At 34.7% G+C, this 24,604-nt stretch overlaps 1 protein-coding gene across 2 annotated transcripts in view; it reads right to left on the bottom strand.

The window, feature by feature from the left end:
* Positions 1 to 24,604, bottom strand: part of GLS (glutaminase) — a 67,154-nt gene that overhangs the window by 26,046 nt on the left and 16,504 nt on the right. For both annotated transcript variants that reach the window (XM_061376562.1, XM_061376568.1), the window contains exons 5-14: positions 24,366 to 24,445; positions 22,349 to 22,512; positions 16,009 to 16,067; positions 8,428 to 8,460; positions 8,102 to 8,160; positions 6,878 to 6,944; positions 6,311 to 6,361; positions 3,662 to 3,838; positions 2,437 to 2,568; positions 758 to 850 (exon numbers count right to left, since the gene is read on the bottom strand). In XM_061376562.1, coding sequence (XP_061232546.1) covers positions 758 to 850; positions 2,437 to 2,568; positions 3,662 to 3,838; positions 6,311 to 6,361; positions 6,878 to 6,944; positions 8,102 to 8,160; positions 8,428 to 8,460; positions 16,009 to 16,067; positions 22,349 to 22,512; positions 24,366 to 24,445 — 915 coding nt within the window. The remainder of the gene's footprint in view (positions 1 to 757; positions 851 to 2,436; positions 2,569 to 3,661; positions 3,839 to 6,310; positions 6,362 to 6,877; positions 6,945 to 8,101; positions 8,161 to 8,427; positions 8,461 to 16,008; positions 16,068 to 22,348; positions 22,513 to 24,365; positions 24,446 to 24,604) is intronic.

The following is a 24,604-nucleotide window of genomic DNA, read 5'->3' as shown; positions in this document are numbered from 1 at the left end:
CAGACTCAAGTCTCTCACCTCTTCACATAAAGCTCCTATTTTCTCTTTTCTATTTACAAAAAATTCAAATTCCAAATTGGCTATTTTTTAGATGTCCACATGCAAATTGAAGCATTTTACAAACCATTCTAATGTGTCTTCTCCCACTGAAATCTTCATGCCTTAGTTAAAACATTAATGATAATAAAAGCAGAGCTTTTCCTTATCTCAAGCTCTCTCACACTTTCCTCTTTTGTACTGTAGCTGGAGTGGATTCAGTTCATTCCCACAGATTGCTTATACTGCTTCCTTAGAAACAGGCACTTATCCACATCACTGTAACATCCGAATTCACTGCCTGTGCAACTCTCAGCAAGATTTGTGGACTCAGAGATATCACTGCAAAAAAACACTAACACATCTCATGCACTGCAGCACAGCACAGAAAGGTTAAGCCCATCAGCTGGTCAAATCTTTATTAAAGGCAACCAGTACAGTAAGACACTGCAACTTTTATCAGATACCACATATTTAGTCTAGCAAGGGAGATGAACTGCATGATATGGAATTACAAATCTAGTATGAAATTCTACCATACAAAACCCCGTGGTAGTGTGGTCCACTCAGGTAAGTGTCCACTAATAATGTAAACTAGGTAGGTTATATGAAAGCTTTGATGCAATACATGTCATTGAGCAGTTCTGCATTTAGAGAAGAACTTTCCATATTTCTTCTAATGCCTACAAGCAATGCTCACTAAACACACATATTAACTTACCCGTTGATCACCACCTTCTCTGCGAGGATCAAGCTTTTTTGCAAAGTGCCTCAAGTTATCGTAGTTATGGAAATTGCACAGAGAAACCAGATCCTGCAAATATTTAAAGAACATGTATTATTATTTGCATGGCAGTCAAATGCATATTAAGATCGTAATACTACTACCACTTGCATTTTACATCATAACCTAGTAACTTGAACCATTAATGAGGTTATTTAGTAAGTCAATACCAATGTCTACAAGCCCCTCAAACATTATGTAACGATATGATTAAGTTCTAACAAAACCATTAAACTCATTTCTAAAGAAGTACCAAGCAAGCGGCAATCTGTAGAATACCCATTTTAATATACTTCTACTCCAGCTTTTTCAAACACTTCAGGAACAGGAAGAATAGTCTGGTTGAGCTCAGTTCATAAAACTTTAATCAAAAGGATGAAACAAGAAAATGTGTGACATAATGGACTTTAATTTAGTTTTAATTACTACATTAAACATTATAATTACAGGACTTTGCCACGCTGTTGTATTTTTAAATGTGAATGTTATATTCATGTTACTTGTATGCCCTGATCATCAGGTTTTAGGTCTCATTATAACACACAAAAAACCAGTAAGTCCTTTGCTTACCTATTGTTCTAGGCTTTTGTATTGAATGATATTTTATATCAAATTTTATATTAAATTATCAAGACTATTTCATATGAACCTTTAATACACTTAAACTAGAATTAATGATTTCTTAGTACCCTTAATTGGCAGCTGTACAGTTAGATAAACAGAAATATTAACACTTAACTGCTGCTTATCCACATAAACTACACCCTTGAAGAGCCTAGCTTGAACATTAGCAATCATCTTATGTTTCCTATAGGGCTCTAAATAGCCTACTATTCTCTTTTTTGAGATTCTTTCCCCAGTTTATAATTACTTGATCAGTATTACAAGGTAATTTTAGGGAGGAAATAGACAATTTTTTACATTCTTCTATCACAAAACATCTTTATTCATCACTACAAAGTTCTCGACAAAATCTTTCCTGCGTCTAATGCTGCTATAAACAGACCGTCCACAGCCCATTTCAAAGCAAGAGACGAAGCTAGAAACAGCTTGTCCAACTGGGTCTGATCTATGAAGACATGTTTCATATCAGATTGTTTATAAAAATCACTGAAAAATACATCAGAACTACTGTATTTCATTAGAATCTTTTCCGCTTATTGTAATGACAGTTGCATTTCCAGTGTTTTGAAAATTGTTTATTTTATGACTGGAAAGGAAAATGAGTCTGTAAATAGAGGTTTGCACCTTCTTATGCAGTACACAAAGACCAGTTCTTCCATTACTTCATGCAGTGTTGCTTTTAAAAGCCTTTCCACAGTAAGTTTCTCCAATGCTTCTGGCATCATATTTTCTTACTGCCCACTGAACTAAAAGTGTTATTTATTACTAAAATGAAAAGCCTCTTCTTGGACTTTCACCGTTGGATCAGATGAAACTTGCTACGCACAGAAGAGTAACAAATCAGCATTTAATTCACTCAGATCTCACCATACTAACTGAAGCTCAGTAAGCATCAGCTGCAAAAGGAAAAAACAAAACCACACATACACACAAAAAAACAACAGCAAAACCCACACACACACCCAAAAGGCACTAAAAGCAATGCAGCTTACATGACAAAAGTGAATTCCTTTAACACTGTTGCCCATCTTGTCCAAAGGAGGTGACCAGCACATCAAGCCCATGACATTAGGAACAACCAGAAGAATCCCACCAGCAACTCCAGATTTTGCAGGAAGACCAACCTATAGAATAATCAGAGAATTGCTGTCCTCTGTCAACATTCTTCACTATTGTAACCCAGTGTATTAGGCATTTTACTGAAGATTATGATGCAGCATTATAAAAATGTAGATCTGGAAAGCACCTGAAGCTGGGAAAGCATTATTACTTATCTCTTTTTAGACAGACAACAACCTGAAGCACGGTTTGTGGCAATTCAAAGCACATGATCATAAAAATTATTCGCTCTAAGTAACAGTCAGTAATACAGTGAAAAGACAGTTAAATCCTCATAAAAAAGCAATTGTGACTAAGCAGCAGTACGCAAGCACACCTGTCATGAACAGTTTGCAAGAAGGTAATAATACAAAGCTATACAAATAAAAAATAATGACTGGGAAAAACAACACCTCAAGAACACAAAAGAGTCCATCCAGGAAATCACGCAATAACCTACTTATTTTAATCTAGATAACAATACTGCTTTTTCAAATAGGAATTAACATGTCATAAGTCCTCACAGCTCTGTGAGTAGCAGCTTTGAGGTCACAAAAAGCATCATAATCAAGTTTATGTATATGTAGTAAGGAAAAATTTAAAAATGCTGAAAACAAGTAAGATGCAGTATATCTTGAAATACTTACATGTAAGAAACATACTGCTGTAAAACAGGATGGTATATATGCTGTGTACGACAGCCACTTTTACAACATGAGGACAATTCATGAGCCCAAGTTAGTGAAGAAAAAGCAACTATCTGCAAAGGCTTTTTGCTATTCTTTACTCCCATATAACAGGATTTCTTCAGTTAAGTTGTTTCCAGTTACTTCTGTATCATAAGCTTTCTCTCAGGAACAGCCTTTCTTAAGGGACAGTACTTATGTTCCAACATGAAACGTATGCCCAAATGTAAGTGCCATAAGATATGCTGTACTAGTAGTGCCATGAATACTAAGTGAAATTTTCCGATATGGAGTGTTTAATTTCTAAACAATTTATGCAACACCCTCTCCTCTTCCCTAGAAGCAAGCAAGCAAACAAGCCCTGGAACATGGAAAACACCAGCAGAGATTAACCTTCCTGATCAGCTATAACAAGTACCTGAAAACTACTTACATGGAAGGCAAACTGCCCTGAGAAGTCATACATGCCACAGGAATGCATTAAACTCAAGGTATTCCGGACTGCTTCAGGACTCAGTACTCTTTCACCAGTGATTGGGCAAAAGCCACCATTAGCCAGAGTTGCTGCCATCACACTTGCCGATTCACATGTTACCTCTATTGAGCAAAGCTTATGAAAAAGAAAGAGAGATTATAAGAACTGACACTTCTAGCACAGTAAGGTCAACTATAGCAGGATCAACTATATGTCTCTAAAGAAGTAACATATCAAAATAACATGTAGCTTAACAATCATTACAGATTATGCTAGCCGCATCAATTAATATGCTCTGAATCTTCCTATTATAAAGATCCCAGCAAGTGTTTGTAAGCCCTCTTAATAGTCTGGGACAGCATCTTTCATAGGTTAGTGTTTTGTTCAATTCCTCCCCCCACCCCCCTTACGTTCCTTTGACAGGAAGAGGTGTGGAAAACAATCTCAGTATTTTGCATCTGCTTAAATGGCAAAGCCACAGAATGACTGGGTTTGGTTGTTTTTCAGTTTGAGTTTGTTTTGTGTGGTTTGGTGTTTTATTTTATTCTTTTTAAGCCTTAGAAGACCCCACACATCATTAAAAGTACATTTGAAAGCTGCAAACTCTAGCACATGCAAATCTTAATGCCAGCACTTCCTGCTGATGCAGCCTCATTTCACCTTTCTCTCATATATACTTAATGATATGTTAATGATACAACCACACGATAGTTTCTCCCAGGATCCCTGCTTCAGTACAAACTATACATACTTTGGTGACAGATCAGGAAATGTGATATGATGCCATCACCTGATGCTGCCTCATTTCTGCAGAAACCAAAAGATAAGCTGGTTTCAACCTGAAGCTGAAATGCTACTCTGAAAAGTAAACAATCTAGTGCTTGTATTCTTGGTTTTGCCAAACAGACATTACATGATACTTCATGAAGTTACCTAAGCCAAGTTTGCATGAGTAGTTACTACCTGGAATTCTTATTTTCCGGGTGCCAAACTCAATACATCCTAGTCCAATCAACTGGAGTTGCAAATCAAGAGATTGTCAGAGACGCATCTAAAATGGCAACTGTGTTTTAAACATATGAAGTATTACATAATATCACCTACTTTGAAAAAAAAAGTGTTTCTAGGTTCTCAGTTTAAGCACCTGCATTTTGTACCTTGGTTCTCTAAAATGAGAATTATCCATCCTCACTTCACAGAGATAATAGGGAAAAAAAAGTTTATTCCTTCTCAGAAAGGTCACAACTTACACAAGGGAGGGAGGAGCATCAAACAAAACCCAAAGAAAAGGAATAACTAGCCTTTTAAGTAGCATCTGAGTAAAGTGTTGGAAAGCAAGCATTGCACAGGGAGAAGAAAATAGAACTGCTGCTCATGTATGAGCTGTCCTTTCTCTGAGGATGGAGCAAAAAAGGGGATTTTGCAAGGGTTAAAAGAAAAAATGACACACAGTCATGAAATTAGAGGTTATAACGCACTAAATGAGGTCATATTAAAATATACAGAAGAGTTAGTTTTGGCATTTTGTAACTTATTAAGCTTTACATTCAGAAGCCTACCAGGACTTGAGGCAGTGGGATAGGAAGCATTTAAAAAGCATGTCAAGCAGTAAATTCAAATAATTTATCTGTTTTGTTCTGTAAGAACAGAAGCTCACAGTAGACTATTAACTTGCACCTGGTTTCCAATTCAATAAAAGGTCAATTAAGGCTAATCACATGCACCTTATTTCATAAACAGTCATTCCATATAAAGATGCATCCTGATACAAAAACCTCAGATGAAATTTGCATTTAAAAAATGTTGTTTGTAATTTGCGTAAGTACGAGCAAGTCTCATGAACCAAAACCAGATTCATTTGATATCTAAATCTGGGTGGGTTGGGGGTTTTTTGGGGGAGGATTTGGGTGGGGTTTTTTGTTAGTTTGTTCCGTTTTGGGTTTTTTTAAAAACTATCCCAGACTCAATCGGTACCACAACTTGAACTGCCTTTAATCAATATATGCAGCAGACCTGAGTTTGTTTTAACATTAGGAAACCCTTACTGAGGAAACACCTCACACTTGCCAAGCTCTCACTTTGTGACAGTTGCAAGTAACTTGCTGAAAGTCAAAATGGAAAAAAAAATAAATGGGGAAGGGGAACATATATGACTAGATTCTTCGTTTTACCCATACGCACCAAATTAAAAAGGAGGAGATACTCATTTCATTTATAACACTACCCTTGAGCTTACAATAGAGCATGCATATACTATTCTAGTTACACACAGAGTTTAAAGTACTTCACAATACATTAAAGAGCAGCAACCCCAAGAAACAAAAACATTTTGCCAAACTCACTGAATACAAGACGTTTTAAAACAGTAGTAGCTAGGAACTTCAAGATTATTGCTACTTTGCATTAGCAGTAAAGACATCAAATTACATCACATAAACAAAACCAAATCTGGATACATCAGGTGTACATCATTCATTTCTAGAGTTTAGCAGAACCTGACAAGTTTTAACTATAAGCCATTAAAGCCTTTACATCTATGAACAAATCAACTTCTACTGCTTCTAATAATTTAAGTCTATAACGAATCTCAGTTTTCAAGTCAGTTACCTGAAAATAGAAGTCTAGTATAGCAACCATATCTGTGCCTTCAGGAAAGCACTGAGGAAGAAAAATAAAGAGTCTTTAGGGAAAATTATGTTTATTATTTTTAAATAAGACTTTTACAGAAGCAAATTAATCTGTATTCTTGTCAGGACATTAAGCACTAGGCAGATTTTAAATATTTATTTCAATACAACAGTAAAAATATTAAGTCTCATCAGATTAAAAAAATAACCGTGCAGTGAGGTTAACATGCTAGGCATTAAAATATTTTTAGTACAGCTTTTAACACCTTTGAATCAGAAAACTGCATTTAAGAGTTTTATAAAGTCATCTGTACAGCTCAGATTATGCATTTTACAACAAATAAAACAAATTATCATGGCTATGATGCAGAAAAAAGATAACCAGCATTCTATCAGAATGACCACATTTTGAGTAGCAGTAGAAAGCATATACAACATTGGAATAATTTATGCCATACTGTACATTAAATAAATAAAACATCTTCACTGACTATTAAAAGAACCCCACCACATAGTTGTCAAAATACAATGAACAAAAGAGATCAACCTTTTTTTCTTTCAAGTAATAGCCGATTGCAAAATTTCTATCTCCACTCTCTCTTTCGGACTGGAACCTTAAATAAAGAAATAAATAATGAAAAAAGGCAACACAACAAACTTTCAAAGAAAACCAGTGAATTTCAGACACACACCATGTCATTCACTATAACTGCATGTAAAATATGCACTACTGCTGAACACAAACATTCTACTAACAAGACAGATGCTGCCTTAGAAGCTCACCCCAGTACACCCAATTGGATTGAATTAGCTTTGACATCTGAATACACACAGTACTGGTTATCTACGCATACATAGCTGACTTTGGCATAAGTCAAAGCAGCGTTGAGATCCTGATGTTCAAAGCATTATCTAAAAAGGCCACAGTGGAATAAAACATTCCTCAAGAGCTGCAGAGAATGGGTAATTCACTTGCAACACTGACCAGACTAGAGAGGAACCTGAAGATCAAGTTGCAGGTCAGGTAACGATCGACTGATAGCTGCACAGTTTATCATGATGATTAATTAAGGATGAAACCTGAAGGAGGAATCTGTATGACACAAGCATAGGTAATTCTCTCCTGTCTGCTTCTTTCCATGGTAAGGATTTTTATGTTAACAAAGCTCAGGAAAAACACTAGTTGATCTCATTCTACTTCACTGCAACCTGGAAGCAATTCTGCTATATGGAATCTTTATGATTTTCCTAGGGCTGTCTCAAAATGATCTCAAGATTTTTGGAATGCTATACATGAGTTAATGAGGGGAATTGTTTTAGAAAATAATTTCAATGTGCAAAAAAGAATTACAGAATTATTAGGGATGGAAAAGACCTTAAGATCATCTACTTTCAAGCATGAAGAGTCCCAGTTGTAAAAAGTATGCCTGCTAACATTTGATACGCAGCTTTCAGCTTGCAGAGTTTAATTTTTAATATGAATGCCAGTAAGAGCTGCACTTAAGCTCTCACGGACACAGCACCAAGAGAGCGCTAAGAGTAATGCAATCTTGAAGAGATAACCAATACTTTTATGTAACATTTAGCCACAGTGATGTCAGAAACATGCGCAACTTTAGTTCTTGTAAATTTTAAGCCAAAGACACCCTCTAATACGAGAGATTAAGTGACAGCTTCAGTGTCAATATCTAACTTTGACATAAGATCAATAGGTTAACTATCAGTTGAGGCATTTTCCACCTAAATTCATTTAATAAATAAAAATACTTACGTAGCATTACTGAATCCAACATACTCATTACCAGCCATTTTATTCATGAATTGCATTACCTGTTAGAGACAGAAAGGATGGGGGAAAAGCATGCTAACATTTTCAGACATTAAAAAGTTACAACTAACAAACTTTTAACCCAGCTTTATCCTAAAAATCTTGTAACACGTTTACAAATGCAGTTCACATCACTATACATGTAAACAACCAAGTGCAGACAAGACAAAACACCCGAAATTACTAAAATTTCACTTGCAATCCCTTCACCATCTTGAAATGTTTACAACTGAGTTTAGTTAAAAAGGGACGTTGTAACATTAACTTACGTAGTCAAACTTTTCTGCATTATTTGCTCCTTGCTGCAAGAAAAGAAAAAATAATTTACAAAAATTGTTAACATAAGAAAGAAGTTAGTTCACTTAACAGTATTAGGAATTTTAATGCATATAACTAAGGTATGAGGCTAATTAGGAATAAGGTACTACAGTCATTTCATATATTAATGAAAAATTAAAGTGTTAGATAAATAAAGCTTTAATTATAATTTAAATTACAAAATACTATAAGAGCTTTATCAAACAACCTGTATGTTGAAAATGACTTTAAACTGAAAACGGTATGCTTTATTTTAAGTGCTCTCTATTTAACTTGTGTTTAGCACAAAGTAAATGTAAAAAAATACCAATGTAACTACAACTAGCATAATTATAATGAAAATACTAACTTTTTCTAGATTAGTAACCCAAAGGTATTTATATATTACCAACAGAGCTGAGCATAGGAAAAGTTCAGGTACTGAAGTTAAAATATTTCCATGGCTAGCACTCATTTTAAGAATATAGATGAAAGACTTAAAGTGTTAACCCTTACTACAAAAATATTTGAATTGAATAAAAAATATCTGATTTGATTAATAGCTGATTAATGCCCTACCTATTAAAAAATAAACAGCTAGAAAAATAGAATTTTACATCATGTAAGGGAAAAAAAAATATCTAAATCCCACTTAAGGATGATAGTGAAACTTAATTCTCAGGGTTGGTTGGTTTGTTTTATTCCTGGAGGACAAGGGGTGTTATTCTGGGCCTTCCCTCGAGTTTAATAACAATTTAACAGCTGCTAGTTAAAGACTGTATTAATTCTTTATAGGTCTCTGATAGGTGACCTTTCACAAATTTCTGTAGCAAGATGGTTAGAGTGGTGGGAGGTAAGTAACAGCACATGGTGTACCTGGGGGAATTTTTAACTTTTTGAAATAGCCAACTAGTATTTTTAAGTAAGTTTAAAAAACAATGGCACCACATCCACAAATGGAAATAATATATGTGGAGAAGATGCTTTTATAAATCATTTTAGCATTGAAGATACTCTATTTAGATAGCATAATTCTGTTTCACACATCTCAAGCAAACTCTAGACACTACTTGCACTGCGTTTGGTATGTGAATGGGGAAGGACGTGCAAAAAACCTGAAGCTTTGTATCAACCAGTATTTTACTTAATGAAACACATAAAGCCAGTCTCATTTCCCACTCTGTATGTGGATTATGGTGTTGCAGATAATCTTTGAAGCCCATGCATCAGCTCAGCTACAAGAGGATGTGCAGTCATACACGTACGATCACTAGCTGAAAGGAACACCACACTGTTTGGTCAAAATTATACACCAGTGGTTACCTTATGCTTGAAGGCTAATAACCTTACTCTTAAAGGCAATACTAAATTGCAATAAGATAGAAAAAAAATTATGATACATTTCATCAAAATGTTTCTGTATAATATACCAGAACACAAGTCTTAAAAATTTATCTCCAAATCTGTTCAATGAAAAATAATTAAAAGAAGAAATTACCAACTTCATTGAACTGTTGCAGTTGTCAAAATATTCCATAGATCCTAATGCTGTAAAATATGTAACAACATTTAAACCACAACAACCTTTTCAACCTTTCAAATGCACAATGAACATCTTTTTTTCTGGGAAAGTGGGTCAGCATTAGTCATGGGACGCTGCATTGGTAACTGTATGGTTAGACACATATAATAAATTGAAACAAGTTCTTTTTGTTAAAAAAAAGGAAAGAGGGAGAAAGGGATCATGCTTTCTGCAAAAATATAAACACATAATGATTCACTTTTGTGTGTAGTTGAAAAAAAAATTCCTATCCCTTCAACAAAAACCTGGCTTTCCCAGCAGCACGTAAAACTGGTGGGCAAAAGACTCTGTGCAAACTTTTCCCACATCAACTTGTTATAAAAAAGTTTTCCTTTTAAAATTTACATCTCATCTTGTATTTTGGGAAGAAAATTTTCTATACACTAACTCAGATAATGCATTTTTAGTCTCTGAGGTTCCAAACACTTGTATACATATTCTGTATCAAACACAAAAGCATAATTACCAACATTAGACTGCTCGTATAGCTAAAATATTTGCCTAAGTAATGACATGATCAAGACCTTGGTAGGGATTTAGCATAATGCAGAACTAAGCCAGGAAACTTTGCTTCCATACACACGACAACTAAAAACCCAACATAGTAGCTTCCCTCTTTCAGCAGCTGACAGAGATATGCTGCTCCTGAAAAGCTGAAGGGACACAGAGGCAACACATATTCTATGATTAAAATTCAACTGCAAATACAAAAACCTAACATTCAGAGTACTGAGCAACGCTTCCATAATAATTTAAACAAGAGACAAGTAAACCTCTGTTCTTGCACAAGTGCTTCTTATCTTTAGCTTGACTGTATAAGGTTGGGGGCACTGTGACAATATTTCTCAAAAAGCATTTTGTTTAAGTTCAGATGCAATACATCTGTCTAGAACATCAAAGGAAACATTCCATGCACTAACTCACAAATACTTAGTACACTTACTGGAACATATGTTCATATACACACGTACACATGCTCGTGTGTATACGCATATGAAAAAAACACTTCTAAATGAACACAAAATGAAATCGAAAATGTTAAGATTGAAGCAGTTTGAGCGGCAGAAAATTCAAACTTGCAGAAGACAGCTCAATACAATTTTGTAACTACTTAAAGCCACAATGGATACTACAGCTGTCAATCGTAAATTTGAATTTTTTGACTGTGTCAGGTTCTAGTGATCTTCTCTTTTTCCATTTTAAACAAGGTATTTTCATTATCTGTATTTCTACTAGAAAAATATAAGCAGTTGCATAGGTTGCATGCCTACATGTACATAGGAAAGAAGAGACCCATGGATACTCACCAGAGCTTGCAACAACAAAATCAGGCAAAATTTATTAGAAAAGTAGTTAATATTAGCCACTTTTAATTGATTAACACTGAGTTTACACAATTAGACCACATGAGCTCTTACCACGTGTCTCTTGTTAAAGTCATTTTTCAATTTTCAATCTAAGCCAAGCTAATAAAAACATCTGGATCATAAGAAGTTTATGATCTTCTAATAATATAAGATTATTTTTTAAATAATTTCTAGGGGTTTTTTTTTAAGCCAAATTTATAACCTATCACTGTATGAAAAAAATCCACAGGAAATAAAATAATCTTAATACTATGTCAAGGACGCAAGAAAATATTTTTTACATTTGTGCATTTTACATTAACTAATAATGTGTTTAGTTTTCTGTACTTGCATATGTTTTTAATTATATGTGTTAATCTGGACCTTTTCTGTGAGAACTGGTCTCTTGACTGCTTAGCATGCCATTGCAGCTCTGAAATACTTGAGAGCACACTGTCACTGACAGCATTTGACCCACTAAGACCAGTACTATTACTATTTGAAATACATGTAGGAATTATTTGTGTTCTTCAGGTATTAAAATATTTATATGTGACCATTCAACATATGTCATTTTAAACATCACTACTACATATTTTATGCCAAATAATGTTCAATACACTGAAGTTATAATAAAAAGCAAGTGCAGAATAACATGAAAGTATATTCTATCCAAAATTAGTTACTACAGGAAAATTAATAACTCAGGAAGAGAGGAAACTTCACCAAAATAAAGACAAATATCTGGCAGAGAAGATCACAACGCCAACACATATTTTAAGGTGGTATGTATGTACATTTACACATCAGTGTATCAGGAAGGGTAACTGCAATGGGTAGCATACAGCAATTAAGCTAAACCTGTACTATTTATTGTAACTATATTGTCAAATATACCCAATAAACCATGTGTTTTTCCCCACTCCTCACGTAGTAAGCCATAACTGTATAGGTTTCCCAGTAACTATCCCAACAGCAAACAGATCCTTGGCACAGCTGGACAGGATTTTCCACCACACTTTGCCTCATTTGTTTTATGACTTATCAGCATATTCAGAAAGCTCTTAAATATATCATAGAATCAGCCTCATTGGAAAAGACATTTAAGATCAAGTCCAACTGTTATATCAGATACACCTCCATGTTTTGTACAAAAAAAAAAAAGCAAAAACAAAAACAACAACACCCAAACCAACAACAAAAAGTTTTCATTGAATTAAGTTTCTTCAGGGTCAGTAAGATCAGCATTTTCATCTTCTTGTACACCACTTTTTCTGCAAGGACTATGATTATTGCTGTGCCACCCCAACATGTCTAAATGCTTCCCACATTAATCTGCCATCACAGAATACCTCCCCCTTCACTGAGCATTCTAGTCTATCACAGTCTGTGTAAGATTGTGCATGTGGCTGTCAGTACTTGGAGGATTCATAAACACTGTATCTGCTGTTTTACTAGGAAAACTTCTATCTACAGATGGAATCTTGAATCTCTGGTGATTCCTTCCATAGCCATTTGCCTCCTTCTACATATTTCACTCTGAAACCTTTTCTCTTCACCTCATTTGCATCTCTAATGTGCCATCCTCCCCAGTCAGGAAAGATATATGTAAGTGGGCAACTGCTGACACAAACACTGACATTTCTAGAGTTCTCAGGCTTTGAAAATTGAGTTTGAGGTTTAAGAAGAAAAACAACAGCTCAAACACTAAATACCTACTCATACTACAGGCAATGAAGACTCATCCTAGTCAACGTGATGTACAGAAAGCTGAGTGGTTACAAAGCACTGAATCTGTACTAAATCTGAATCTTCTGATTTCAAGCACCTGTATTTCCTTGGAGACATGGAAGAATTTACCATTTTATCAAATATCACTTTTCCACAAACTTCTGTAATTGCTGCCACAATTTTCTTTTTGGTAAGAGTTATTTGAAAATTGTTGCTGCTATACAATTTATGTAAGCAGTAATAAAGGCAAATGGCTGTACAATTAAAAACAAAGGAAAAGGTCCTTAGGGGTTTTGAAAATTTTATTTCCTTAAAACTGGCCCACAGGAGGTCCTTTTTTTAAAGCATTTTATTGTAGATACATGCTTTAAATTGCCATAAAGTCTGTGGAGTGCAATGCAAATACAGTTAGAACAGAGGCATGAACTAAAGCATCAAAATGTAAATATATCATAGCTCCAAGCACATGACAACAGAAGAATCACGTAAGCTGGTAAAAGTATGACATAGTCATGCCCAAGTAAGCCAAACAAATGTACTAAACATGCACACACACTTTCTTGTGAGTAGCAAGGACTAAATGTAACGTTACAGTTTAGGTCTATGCTCTAAGTTCCATAGTGTGTATACCAAATTCTTAAATTTGGAACTGGGGATATGATGCTAAGAATCCTTCCCCCCCACACCTCCCCCCCCCCAAATGTTATATTAACATCACATATTCTGACAAAAAGCATCATCTCTTAGTAATTTGTGTCAGATACTAAGGACAGTTGTGTGCAAGAGCGTGCATACTAAGAGCTGCTAAATTCAGTGTAATGTACGTAAATTTTGGAAGACTTCTTGAATCAATTTCTCAAAAAGGTAAAATAATGACTATCAAAGGAGGTAAAAGTATTCTTAACAGTGAAATACAGCAACAATCTCTCTATAGCTAACAACATGTTACCATTAGACGAATGTCATACATGCTGAATGCAACCATGTTTAAGAACCTCTCAATTTTCTTGGACTCTAAGTGCCATACAGAGTCTTCAAGATATGCAAGTAACACCTTAACAGACAGAATGAATGCACAGGAACTGAGGGCAAAACATGGGTTAATGAAGCCAGCTTTTCCAGAAAAAAAAATAAAAATAAAGACTTAGATTAGATCAAATATAGATGCCAATCACTTAAATTGCTGCATAGTTAGTAGGAATTTTGTTAAGTTGGGAGACTGAGAAGAAGTTATTTCACAACAAATGCAACTATTAAGTAACTTTGTACCTGTGACCCTCTGTGTAATTTTCCTCAGAATATGTTTACTTTGGTTAGTTATTCAAATGATAAATGGTATCTTAGTGTAAGCAGTACATAATATAATCTACATTTTAATCACACTGGAAACAAGTAATAGAGTGTGATAAGATATGCGTCCATTAGACGTGCAGCTACCACATGCAAAAAATGTTAGTGCAATGCAATACTCTTCATAAGAACATTACAGGAAAAAAAGAAATTAACAAAAACCACCCAGCAAAAACAATCCCCCAACCTTCTAACAAATACCACAATTGCATGCAGTAAACAAATCCGTGTTATCTATTCAGAAGTACACCATTTATCAAGAACTACGTGCCTTCAAGAGGCACATGCTTGTGTCTTGCCTTCTGACCAGTAGGGCATGTTGTAGTAGGACTAACATTTCAAACAAATGTGTTCAGTCAGGTTTTTTAAATTCACTATTATCCAAAGTGAATTTCAATGCTCAGTCAACCTTTAAAAAGATATTAAATGTGAATAAATTTACCTGTCATACTTAAGGCCATTTTCTTTCACCTACAGCTATTAAAGATAAATGTCTTTAAGCAGGAGTTCTTATACCTTCTTTAAATATAAAATAACAGAAAATCATGATCTAAGTAATTTTAAAAAATCAACAATTTGGAAATAGGAAGTAGAAAACACTGATGGACCTTGAAACATAAAAAGAAAAACAAGATTTTTAGACCTCTGAAGTAACAGTATTAAGTTTCTACTTCAAAACTCCAGGGGACTGACACGTTCCCCACAGTTTTATGCAGGTACCCTCAGGAAAAATAAAACCAAATAGTATTTTTATTGTACCAGTGGCTACCAAACAAAAGGCAGAAAATACAAATAAAGTATCTGGCAAACATTAGCATTACATGGAATTTGTGCCACTTACAACTTCAAGAGATACATACAGCTATACTAAGGAAAAATCAAATACAGTTTTCTAGAAATCTCAAGATCATGGACTAAAGACGTTTTTGTCGTTATTCAGCTATGCTTTACTCCATAAAACACAAGTAACTGTTTCCAAACATACTTATTTGAGAAAGCACATTTAACATACCAATAGAAACTATGTAGCATCGAAGTTAAACACAATTTAGTTGTAGAGTATGTTAATAGCAGACAAATTCAACGACTGACTGACATATAGCTGCATTGCTACTGTACAGGTTATAGTCTCGTGCATTTCTTTTGCACAGCAAGAAATATTCTTGTAACTTTATACTATATAAGAGCATTAGACATTCAGAAACATGTTTCTGAGTGCTACAGAGTATACTCCTGAGGATATATTCTTAGCATTTAACAAGTATAAGGCAATTCTCTCAAGAGAGTATCAAGTACTGTGCAGTGGAAGAAGGAAACAAAACTAAAAACTCTAAGGAAAAAGAGAGTCAGCTACACTGTTACTTGTAAAAACCAACTAATCTACTACTGCACTTGTTTGGAAGTTTTCAAAACATCAGATCCTGTCTACCTACTCATGAGTAAACTGCCATCCAATAACGCGAAAACAGTTCACAATCTACACAAAATACTTTTTCTACCTTCTATTAAAATACTCCAAGAGAAACTAAAAATTAACTTTTTACCTTGATTAAAGACGTGATCACAATTGCTCCAGCATTCACCATAGGGTTATGAGGCCTGTCTGTGAAATAAAGTTTTCAATTACAAGTACATGCCAAGACACATTTGTCAAACAAAACTAGAAGAGTGATTAAGAGAAAAATTATAAGCATTAACTAGCATTTAAGAGAAAAATTATAAATATTAAGGTATTAATGTATGACTGAAAGTTATGACTATGGAATACCATCCTAAATTAAAAATTTTTTAGTCCAACATTATACAGAAGGTTTTGTAGTTGTGAGCGAAGTATTTTTACACTTTAGAAGACACTTAGCCTTACACTGATTAACAGCCCAGTAAATTTATCTGTTTGCTGTCATTTCTTTTCTTGAAGATTTTGAATCCTCCTCAGCATTTCAAGATTTGATCAGTGCAACACATCTAAGTGGAACAATCCCTAAAGGACTTCCCAATTTTTCCTGCAAGTTACCAAGCCTCAGTGATTTTAAGCATTCGGACAGGTTCTTAAACAAAAAGAATTCCAGTTCTTGAATTTCTTTATTTCTGCACATGAATACAAAATCCTGTTTCTTTTTAAAAAAATCAAGAGGTTCCTATTGGCAGTTCCTGAAATGCAACTAAAAATTTACTCATCCTCACTAGAACTTACTTTATAATTGACTTGCATGTACCTAATACACTGAAGTTTCTCATCACTAACCTCCCTATTAACAGTATTTTTGCATTCCCAGTCATTCTATCTGCTCATGTGAATGAATCCTTCTTTTCCAAAAGAAGCTTTCCTTTTCAGCCATTTTCCAAAAGTACTTTCATTCATTAACATCTACCTCCTAATTATCTTCTTTTGTTGTTGTATTAACTAACATTTTTGCTGTGCCTTTAAACTAGGATGTTGATTCTTGAGAGTTCTGGTGCCTGAAAACCTCAACCAATTCTCAATACATTAATATTGTGATAAGTTTGAATTCTTCCTTTTATTTGCAGTTACTTTATCTCCAAAATATTTATTTTAAAAACACACACATAGTTCACTATTCCCATATAACATACACACACATTTTAAAAAGAATTTGAGATGATTGCTTTTTGGAGATTAGTCTCATATTCACAGTATATAGGCAGACATGTATTTTGTAATGAAAATTACACTGGTGATGGTCAATAGCATTTAGGCATATAGAACTATCAGATAATCTCAAAAAACTAATCATCTCAAGCTCCTTTTAATATTTTTCAGAAAACCAACATTAAAAGGAACTTTTTAAAAAGAAAAAAATCAAGTTATTATATTAGTGAAAAGCTAAGACCAATAACTCAAGTCAAATATATTTGACTTTTGATTTAAAACAGATTTTGAGTAAGAAAAACGTAGCACTTCTGTAGCTTCCCAACTCTCTCCTTAGGGACTATAAACCTGAAAACCAGCCAAAGGCATTTCAAGTCAAATGACAAACCCCAGCATCACAGACTGCTGGTCAGAAGGAACATCTGGAGGTCATCTCCTCCACCCTTCTACTCAAAGCCAAGCTATTGCCAAGGTTTCATCAGGTCAGTCATGCCTTTATTCAAGTCTTGAAAACCACCAAACACGGCAAATCCTCTAACTCTCCAGCAATCCTGATCCTCCTAGAGTTTACCCTAACATCCAGCCTGCACATCCCAAGCCACAGTGGGGAGGCCGCTGGCCCTTTTTATATCACCTGCCACTACCAAGAAGAGTTACACAAACCTTCACCTTTGCAATTGCTCCTGAAGAGTTTTAAGTGGCTCCCAGGGGAGCTCCTAACCTTCTCTTTCAACTGCTCCTTGAAGTTGCGTGCCCAGGACTGCACAACGCTTTGGTAGTCCTTCACTGAAGCCCTCTCCAGTTTTTCAGCTGGAGATCCCAACTCCAGACACACAGTCCAACATAACACTGGCTTTGTGCATTTCTTACTCTAGCTACACTTAGGGTATACCACTTCCTCTCATCAACATCAGCTATCATTCCAGTCCATAAGTATATTAATGACTTAAATTGCACACAGCCCTCTACACATCACATGTATATTTTATTAAAAATGATATATAATGTTTATTTAGCATTTGGGAACTCAAAAGCTTATCAATGTGATACGTCCACAGAGTACAGGCCCTCAGAAATTCTACTGCATCTCATTTCCTTGAAGATGTCTCCACTTATCTTCAGTGTTACAAGGAATTCTTGGTTACCTTTTCCTCTACTCTGCAGATTCCCACCTCTCATTGCTTAGAATCTCAAACTACATGTACCAGTTCTGGCCCCTTCACAATCAACACACCTCTATGTGCTGCCCTCACATAAGAATGGCAAGAACCTTCTGATGAAATTAAACATGGGCTTTTCTGAATGTGCTTGTGAAATTCTGATGTTGTGTTTTGTTCCCACCTTGATTAAGTCAGCTAGGAAAAATCATCGTGGAAGCATTCACAGCTATGGGGATATACAGCAGTCTGGCTTACCACCCACTAACAAAAGCTCTTCTCTGAGGGTCTCCTGCTGCCTAATACCAGCACGTTACAGCTCTGACAACTCTCTATTAATCCACTGCTGCCTCTTCTAAGCAGAATAAACCTTGTCAGAGTACCTATGTCCCAGGAAAGAAATTTTCACTATTATCCCTAGATAGTGATAGTGAAAGCACCAGATAACACCATTTAACACCTCCCCTAGTTAGATAACTGTAATTGACAGATAGCCCTTCTATCTTGCCACAATAGCTACAGAGGCATCCTGGAGAGATGGTGGATGCTCTAAGCCTGTCAGCCTTTAAAAGGCATTTGGACAACACCTTTAATACATGCTTTAACTTTTGGCCAGCCCTGAAGCAGTCAAGCAGTTGAACTAGATGACAGTTGTAGGTCACTTCCAACAGAAATAGTCTAGTCTATTCTATTCTACAATGAAGAAACTCTCCACAGACTTACTATATACTGGCCTTTTCTAAGGGCCAGGATGCCTAAATAAAATCTTCTGAAAGATTCCTGCTTATTTCAAAGAAGAGCTGTCTTCCACTCCCATCAATAACACTTCCATTCCCCAGTATTTTTTTCACCTCTTAGGGATGTATAGGTACCATCCGCAAGGGTATTCCACACTGTACAACAACAAGCAATGAAGGTTGATAACATAATTGCAACAAAAAGGTGAACAAATGCATCTATTAATTGTTAGAAAGAGATATCAAACTCTGCAAAGCTAACTGACGCACATCATAAACACACACACATACATTATATATAATCAAATAACAAAGGCAATGATCTGCTCAGACTGAAAAAAATCTTTTATGAGACTTGCAGAGAAGTTGTGTATTACTGTATCATTGCATTCTGGAGTAAATTCATGTTTTTAGCCTTAATGAAAAGCACAAGTCTTAATAACCCTTTGCCTTTATCTGGGGTGCCTTGATTAAGTTTACCACTGATTCAACAGTTTGCCTCTTGCATAAACCATCCACCTAATAGCCTCTGTGCACTGTGGGAAGCACTGTGCTCCCTGTGGGAAGGAGATACTTGTCTGGAACAGCCTTTTACCTAGACAGCTGTAACATATTTAATAGGTACATCTAAATTCAAAATAAGAGAAAATATATTTAGTTAGCAGAAAACGCCTCCACTGAACATCACTACTGAAATGGTGAAAAATACATAATTTTTAATATCTCAAAACTGTTTGACAGTTCGCACAACTGCTCTACCAACCTGCCATGAAATTAAGCCATAGACAAACCAGACCTTTCCCCTAATAAGCTCAAGTTACAGTGCTTTTCCTCTGCCAGTTCTTCTGACCTTTTTTGTCCATCATTCGCCTTAGGCCTTTCTTGTACAACTGGCTCACAGTGTTTGTCCAAGATAATAACTTACAGAAAGAATGATGTCTTCAGTTAACAAAATCCTTCAGCAGAATAAACAGTTTCCTAGTGATCCCTCATTTAATTACAATGCAACATTTATTACTGCACTAAGTTCTACAAAATTATATTACAGCACTAACTTTACAGATCAGCAGCAAGAGAAGGTCATGTGTATGGATAAGAGATATTAACTGTACATGCATACAGGTATTGTCAGACATGTTGCATCATAAACTCAATAGGCATGAAAAAAACTGCAAACTGCTCAATGGCATAACCAGGAAAATTATTCCTGATGATACCTACTTCAGATACATTTTACTATGCAAGATTCCTGATCTACTTAATCAACTATAAAAATCTTGTTTTAATTAACATGGGAATTGCTTTATTCGTCCAGAACTCTGAACTGTTTAATGTGTTCCTTTTGATTAAAAGAAAGTGTTAAAATTTAATATTAATAAAGCTGCAGAAATTCCCAAATTTCTATTGTGTAGCACAATTTTTATTCAAAACTTAAAACAATGTTACTAAGAATCATGTAAGTTGACATTTTTAGCTGATTTAAAATTGCTTTGTAATAGTCTTGCTCAAATCTCAATACTAGTAAACAAAGAAATTGAATCTTTAACGCAGTAAGTACAAAAAATAGCTAACCAGTTTTCAAATACCTGTATATCACTTCATCAAATCCTGATTACAAACATGAAATTCAATTATAACAGTCATAAAGCAAATAAATATCATTTTTTATTTTCAAATCTGATCTTCAAAGTAGTTATGTATGTTTAAACTGCCAAATACTCCACATATCCAAACTTCACACATCCATTTAAATCTCTGTACGTTAATTTAAGTGTAATCCCTTCCTCCCACCTCTTCCTTCACTCGCAGAAACTCAAATTCTCTATCTCCCTATAACTGAAATGTTCCTATTTATTAGACTCCTACCTTCTGCTTTAAATCCATTGTTTAAGAAGCTTTTCAGGTTATATTCTAACACATTTTTCTCATGTCAATTATATCAGCCACACAAGCACACACTTAAAAATTACAACTTTTACCATGTGAATTAGTCTTCTCTATGAATTTCATGCACACTGGTGAAACTTTCAATAATCCCAATTCTCTTATTGCATCAGTCTTACAAGCACTCTTGAAGTCTAACCGTAATATAAAATACCCCAGCCTAACAATTCACCTCCTCATAGTTCAATTTTAAAAGTAGCAATAAAAAAGAAATTATTACACTGTCTATAATTCCATTAAAAATAAATTAAAAAAAAAACCACAATGAACACACACAAAACCAAACACTTATATTGAGCCAAAGAAAAAATGAGGAATTTTCAGCACCAAAGCTGGTTTTTTGGTTTTTTTTTATCTGTAAGTTTTCTTAGGACATGTATTTGGAAAAACTGGGAAAGCAAAAACAAGAAGCAAAGCTTGACAAAAGGCTTCTTTCCCTCTTGGCCATATATATGCATGCTGGTTATTTCATTACCACTTACTAACATCATAAAAAAGAAGGAAAAAATTGTGTATAAGTTTGGAAAGATGATTGTAAGGTATGTACTAAATATAATTAACTACCATTAATATATTCAATAATATAGATATTTAAGTCAGAATTCAATAGAGTCCTTGCCAAAATATAAACCAAGCCCTATGCTGTTAATTAAATATTAATTTCAATACCATGGTAACGAAAACGTTGCCTGTTCTCTGCTAGAAGGAACATTTGTGTTTCAGAGATAACACCCAGTATTTCCTCTAAGGCTACATGAGTCACTCAACTCAGATTTTTGCCACAATGTTTTTAAAAATAACATTTTAATGCTTGAGAATTAGTATAACAGGAAAAAGAAATAATATAGGTAAGTAATGTATGAAAAATACATGCTAAAGCATTCCTGCCACAGGGAAAAAATACAGTGCTTTGAATCAGTCGCCAAATTCAGTTTAGAATAATCTTTGGGAAGATGCGTTCAGTTTTGCCTTCTGGAAACTGCCCAGTGCTGGCCTTTGGCACCAGCATCTGCTTCTCAGACGGCTGAGAAAGGAAGGAATATAAATGTTTCTTAAAATCAGTTTAACGTCTTTGATTCTTTCACCAGCCTTTTTACAGAAGACACTATTAAGGAACGCATGCTATCAACTCATCTAAATAAATATACATTTTAAATACTTGCTTTATCAAAATTCATTGTTTTTTCCTACAGCTGGATAACTAGCAGATAGAACAGAAGTAATAAAACATCTTTTACTAACATTCTAAATTAGGCTAAAGCAAGTGACAAAGCCTACCTTGCTGATGGCAAAATACTTTGGGACATTTTCTAATAGTAAGACTCAAGAGGATATGGCAAAATGAACGGACAAACAAAAAAAAACCAAACCCTGCATAGCTTGTTTTGTAATTTTCTAAAATTATTTGCATTATTAAGTATTACATATCTCTTACCATCTTCATTCAGGAACAATTTGTTGAATCTTAATCCACTAGGCTCTTTACCAACATATCTGTGCACATACTCTGTGCCAAGATCATTAACAGCAATAGCGTATTTCAAAGGTTTTACACAGGACTGGAGACAAAACGGCACTTTGGTATCACCAACAGAATGCCTGGGAAAAACAAAACAAAGAGATTTTGAATTTCTTGTTTGCCAGCTGTAGCAAGTACAGTGGTAAATGCTTCATCCTATAACGTATTAGAACTATTAACAAAAAGACTCCCAAACCCAAATGCATATTACTACTAAGTCTCATTTTAAACATGTCAAAAAAGCTTTAAAGGCTTTAACAATTGCCTCTGTAGGCTAAGCATAACAAAGTCAGGTGCTGGTGATTACTGCAAATATAACAAAATAAACGATGTTCAGAAATGGGTCTGTACCAGAGAAAATAAAATCACCTCAGACCTCTAGTACACCTACCCTACTCAATTGCAAACACATACTCTACAGCTAACATGAATATAGCCTCTATACAAACCCATGCTTATATAAACAAAGATGAGATTCAATTCAGTTTTAGAACTTGAGGGCAATAATTAAGTAGCTGTATTTACATTCCCCTTGATAATGGCATAGGTATTTTACAGCAATTATTAAATGCTATCTTTTGGACAGTTTACTTTCAACCTCTAAGACTGCATCAAAGAATGACTCATACAAGCATCATATGCCCAATCTAGAGCAAAAGGCTCCAAGCAACCACTTGTCTGATGGCAAAAATCCAAAGTTTGCTTTCTTCTCTTTTTTTTAGAAAACTCACAAAACCATTTTGTCATTATAAAAACTAACATTACACACAATTAAACGTTATAAAAATTAACATCATAAAAACTTTCATTAGTACATGTTATAGTATGCAAAACAAAGCAAAGTGCCAATTTAAAATTTTGAAAAGGGAGAATATTTTTACTTTTAAAGCTGTTTTACCATTAATAGATTATAATTCAGACACTTTAGCAGGAAGCTGAAAGACTTCAGCTCACTTGTACAACTCTTCCCCTACAGATTATTAGCCATATGCTCTATAAGAAACAAACATACAAAACATAAAAGATAACATTAAAATGAACACCAATCCACAACCACCATAAGCAAGTCTGATGCTCTTTTCAGGAATGCCTCAACACCTAAAAATTATGTCAGTCAGAATATGCAGTATAACCTACCAAACTGCAGGCCAGCAGAGACATGCAAGCTGATGAGTATCTCATACTGTCTAGTCACAGAGGCAGACATGGAATAGTTTACCTTACTTCTCAGATAGTCGGTGTGAGACAGCCTTTTATACCAGCTCATAACTGTCTCTTCTACATCGAGTTACGAATGAAGGAAAAATAAAAGTAAGATGACTCTAGCTATGCTCAAGATGTATATACACCCTTACAGGACAAAGTTCCATGAAACTAAAAAGCAAAATCATGTTAAGTTCTGTATGGCTTCCCTATCTTTGTTTTCTTTTTAAATATGGATCAGATTTTTTTTTTTTTGGTGACATACAGCAATTACGTAAAAATGGTACAGTAAGAACATTAAAATGCAGAAAAGGTATTAACTTTCAAGTACATCGTGACCTACAGAAAAAGTAATACAGCTTGGGGCTTGCATACTGTTAGACAAATCTTAAACCTCCAAAGATTAATACTACATAAGCATTGTCTCTATCCTGTCCTTTCATAATGATAATTACACACAGCTGCATTACTGTTTGGATCATAAATACAACATAATCCAGCTTTAAATACAGTATTTCTAAATACTATTTAAACAATATTTTATGAGAGCAAAATAATTCAGATAAACAGAAAAGTTGAAAAAAGTTAAGAAAAATGACCAAGTGTATTTTACTTCTTTAACAACTCCAATAAAGCTTTTCCTTTATTAAGCCATTAGATAACATGAAGTGGTGTATATGTCAAATAGTTCAAGTAACTGAAATAGCAAAATCTAAAAGTTAGAATATACCTCTGTCCGTCCACTGTGCAAAGTGACACACCCCACAAATCAGGGCTGAATTTGGCCAGTTGTGGAATATAGTCAGCAACCTATTACATGAATAAATAGAGAGACATTACAACATCCAAAATACTTAACTATGTGTTAACAGACATTAATTAAAATAAATGTCAACGGAAAGGATGCACAACATACAACTGCATTATTCCACTAATTACCACCTAGTGTACCTAAAATTTCATTAGAAA

This window comes from Neopsephotus bourkii, unplaced genomic scaffold (assembly GCF_033783945.1).
Source record: "Neopsephotus bourkii isolate Nb327-2 ecotype Australia unplaced genomic scaffold, CSIRO-AGI_Nbou_v1 NB_196, whole genome shotgun sequence".
NCBI lineage: Eukaryota > Metazoa > Chordata > Aves > Psittaciformes > Psittacidae > Neopsephotus > Neopsephotus bourkii.
Note: the sequence above shows the minus strand (reverse complement) of the source record. Positions and strands in the feature narration are given on the sequence as shown.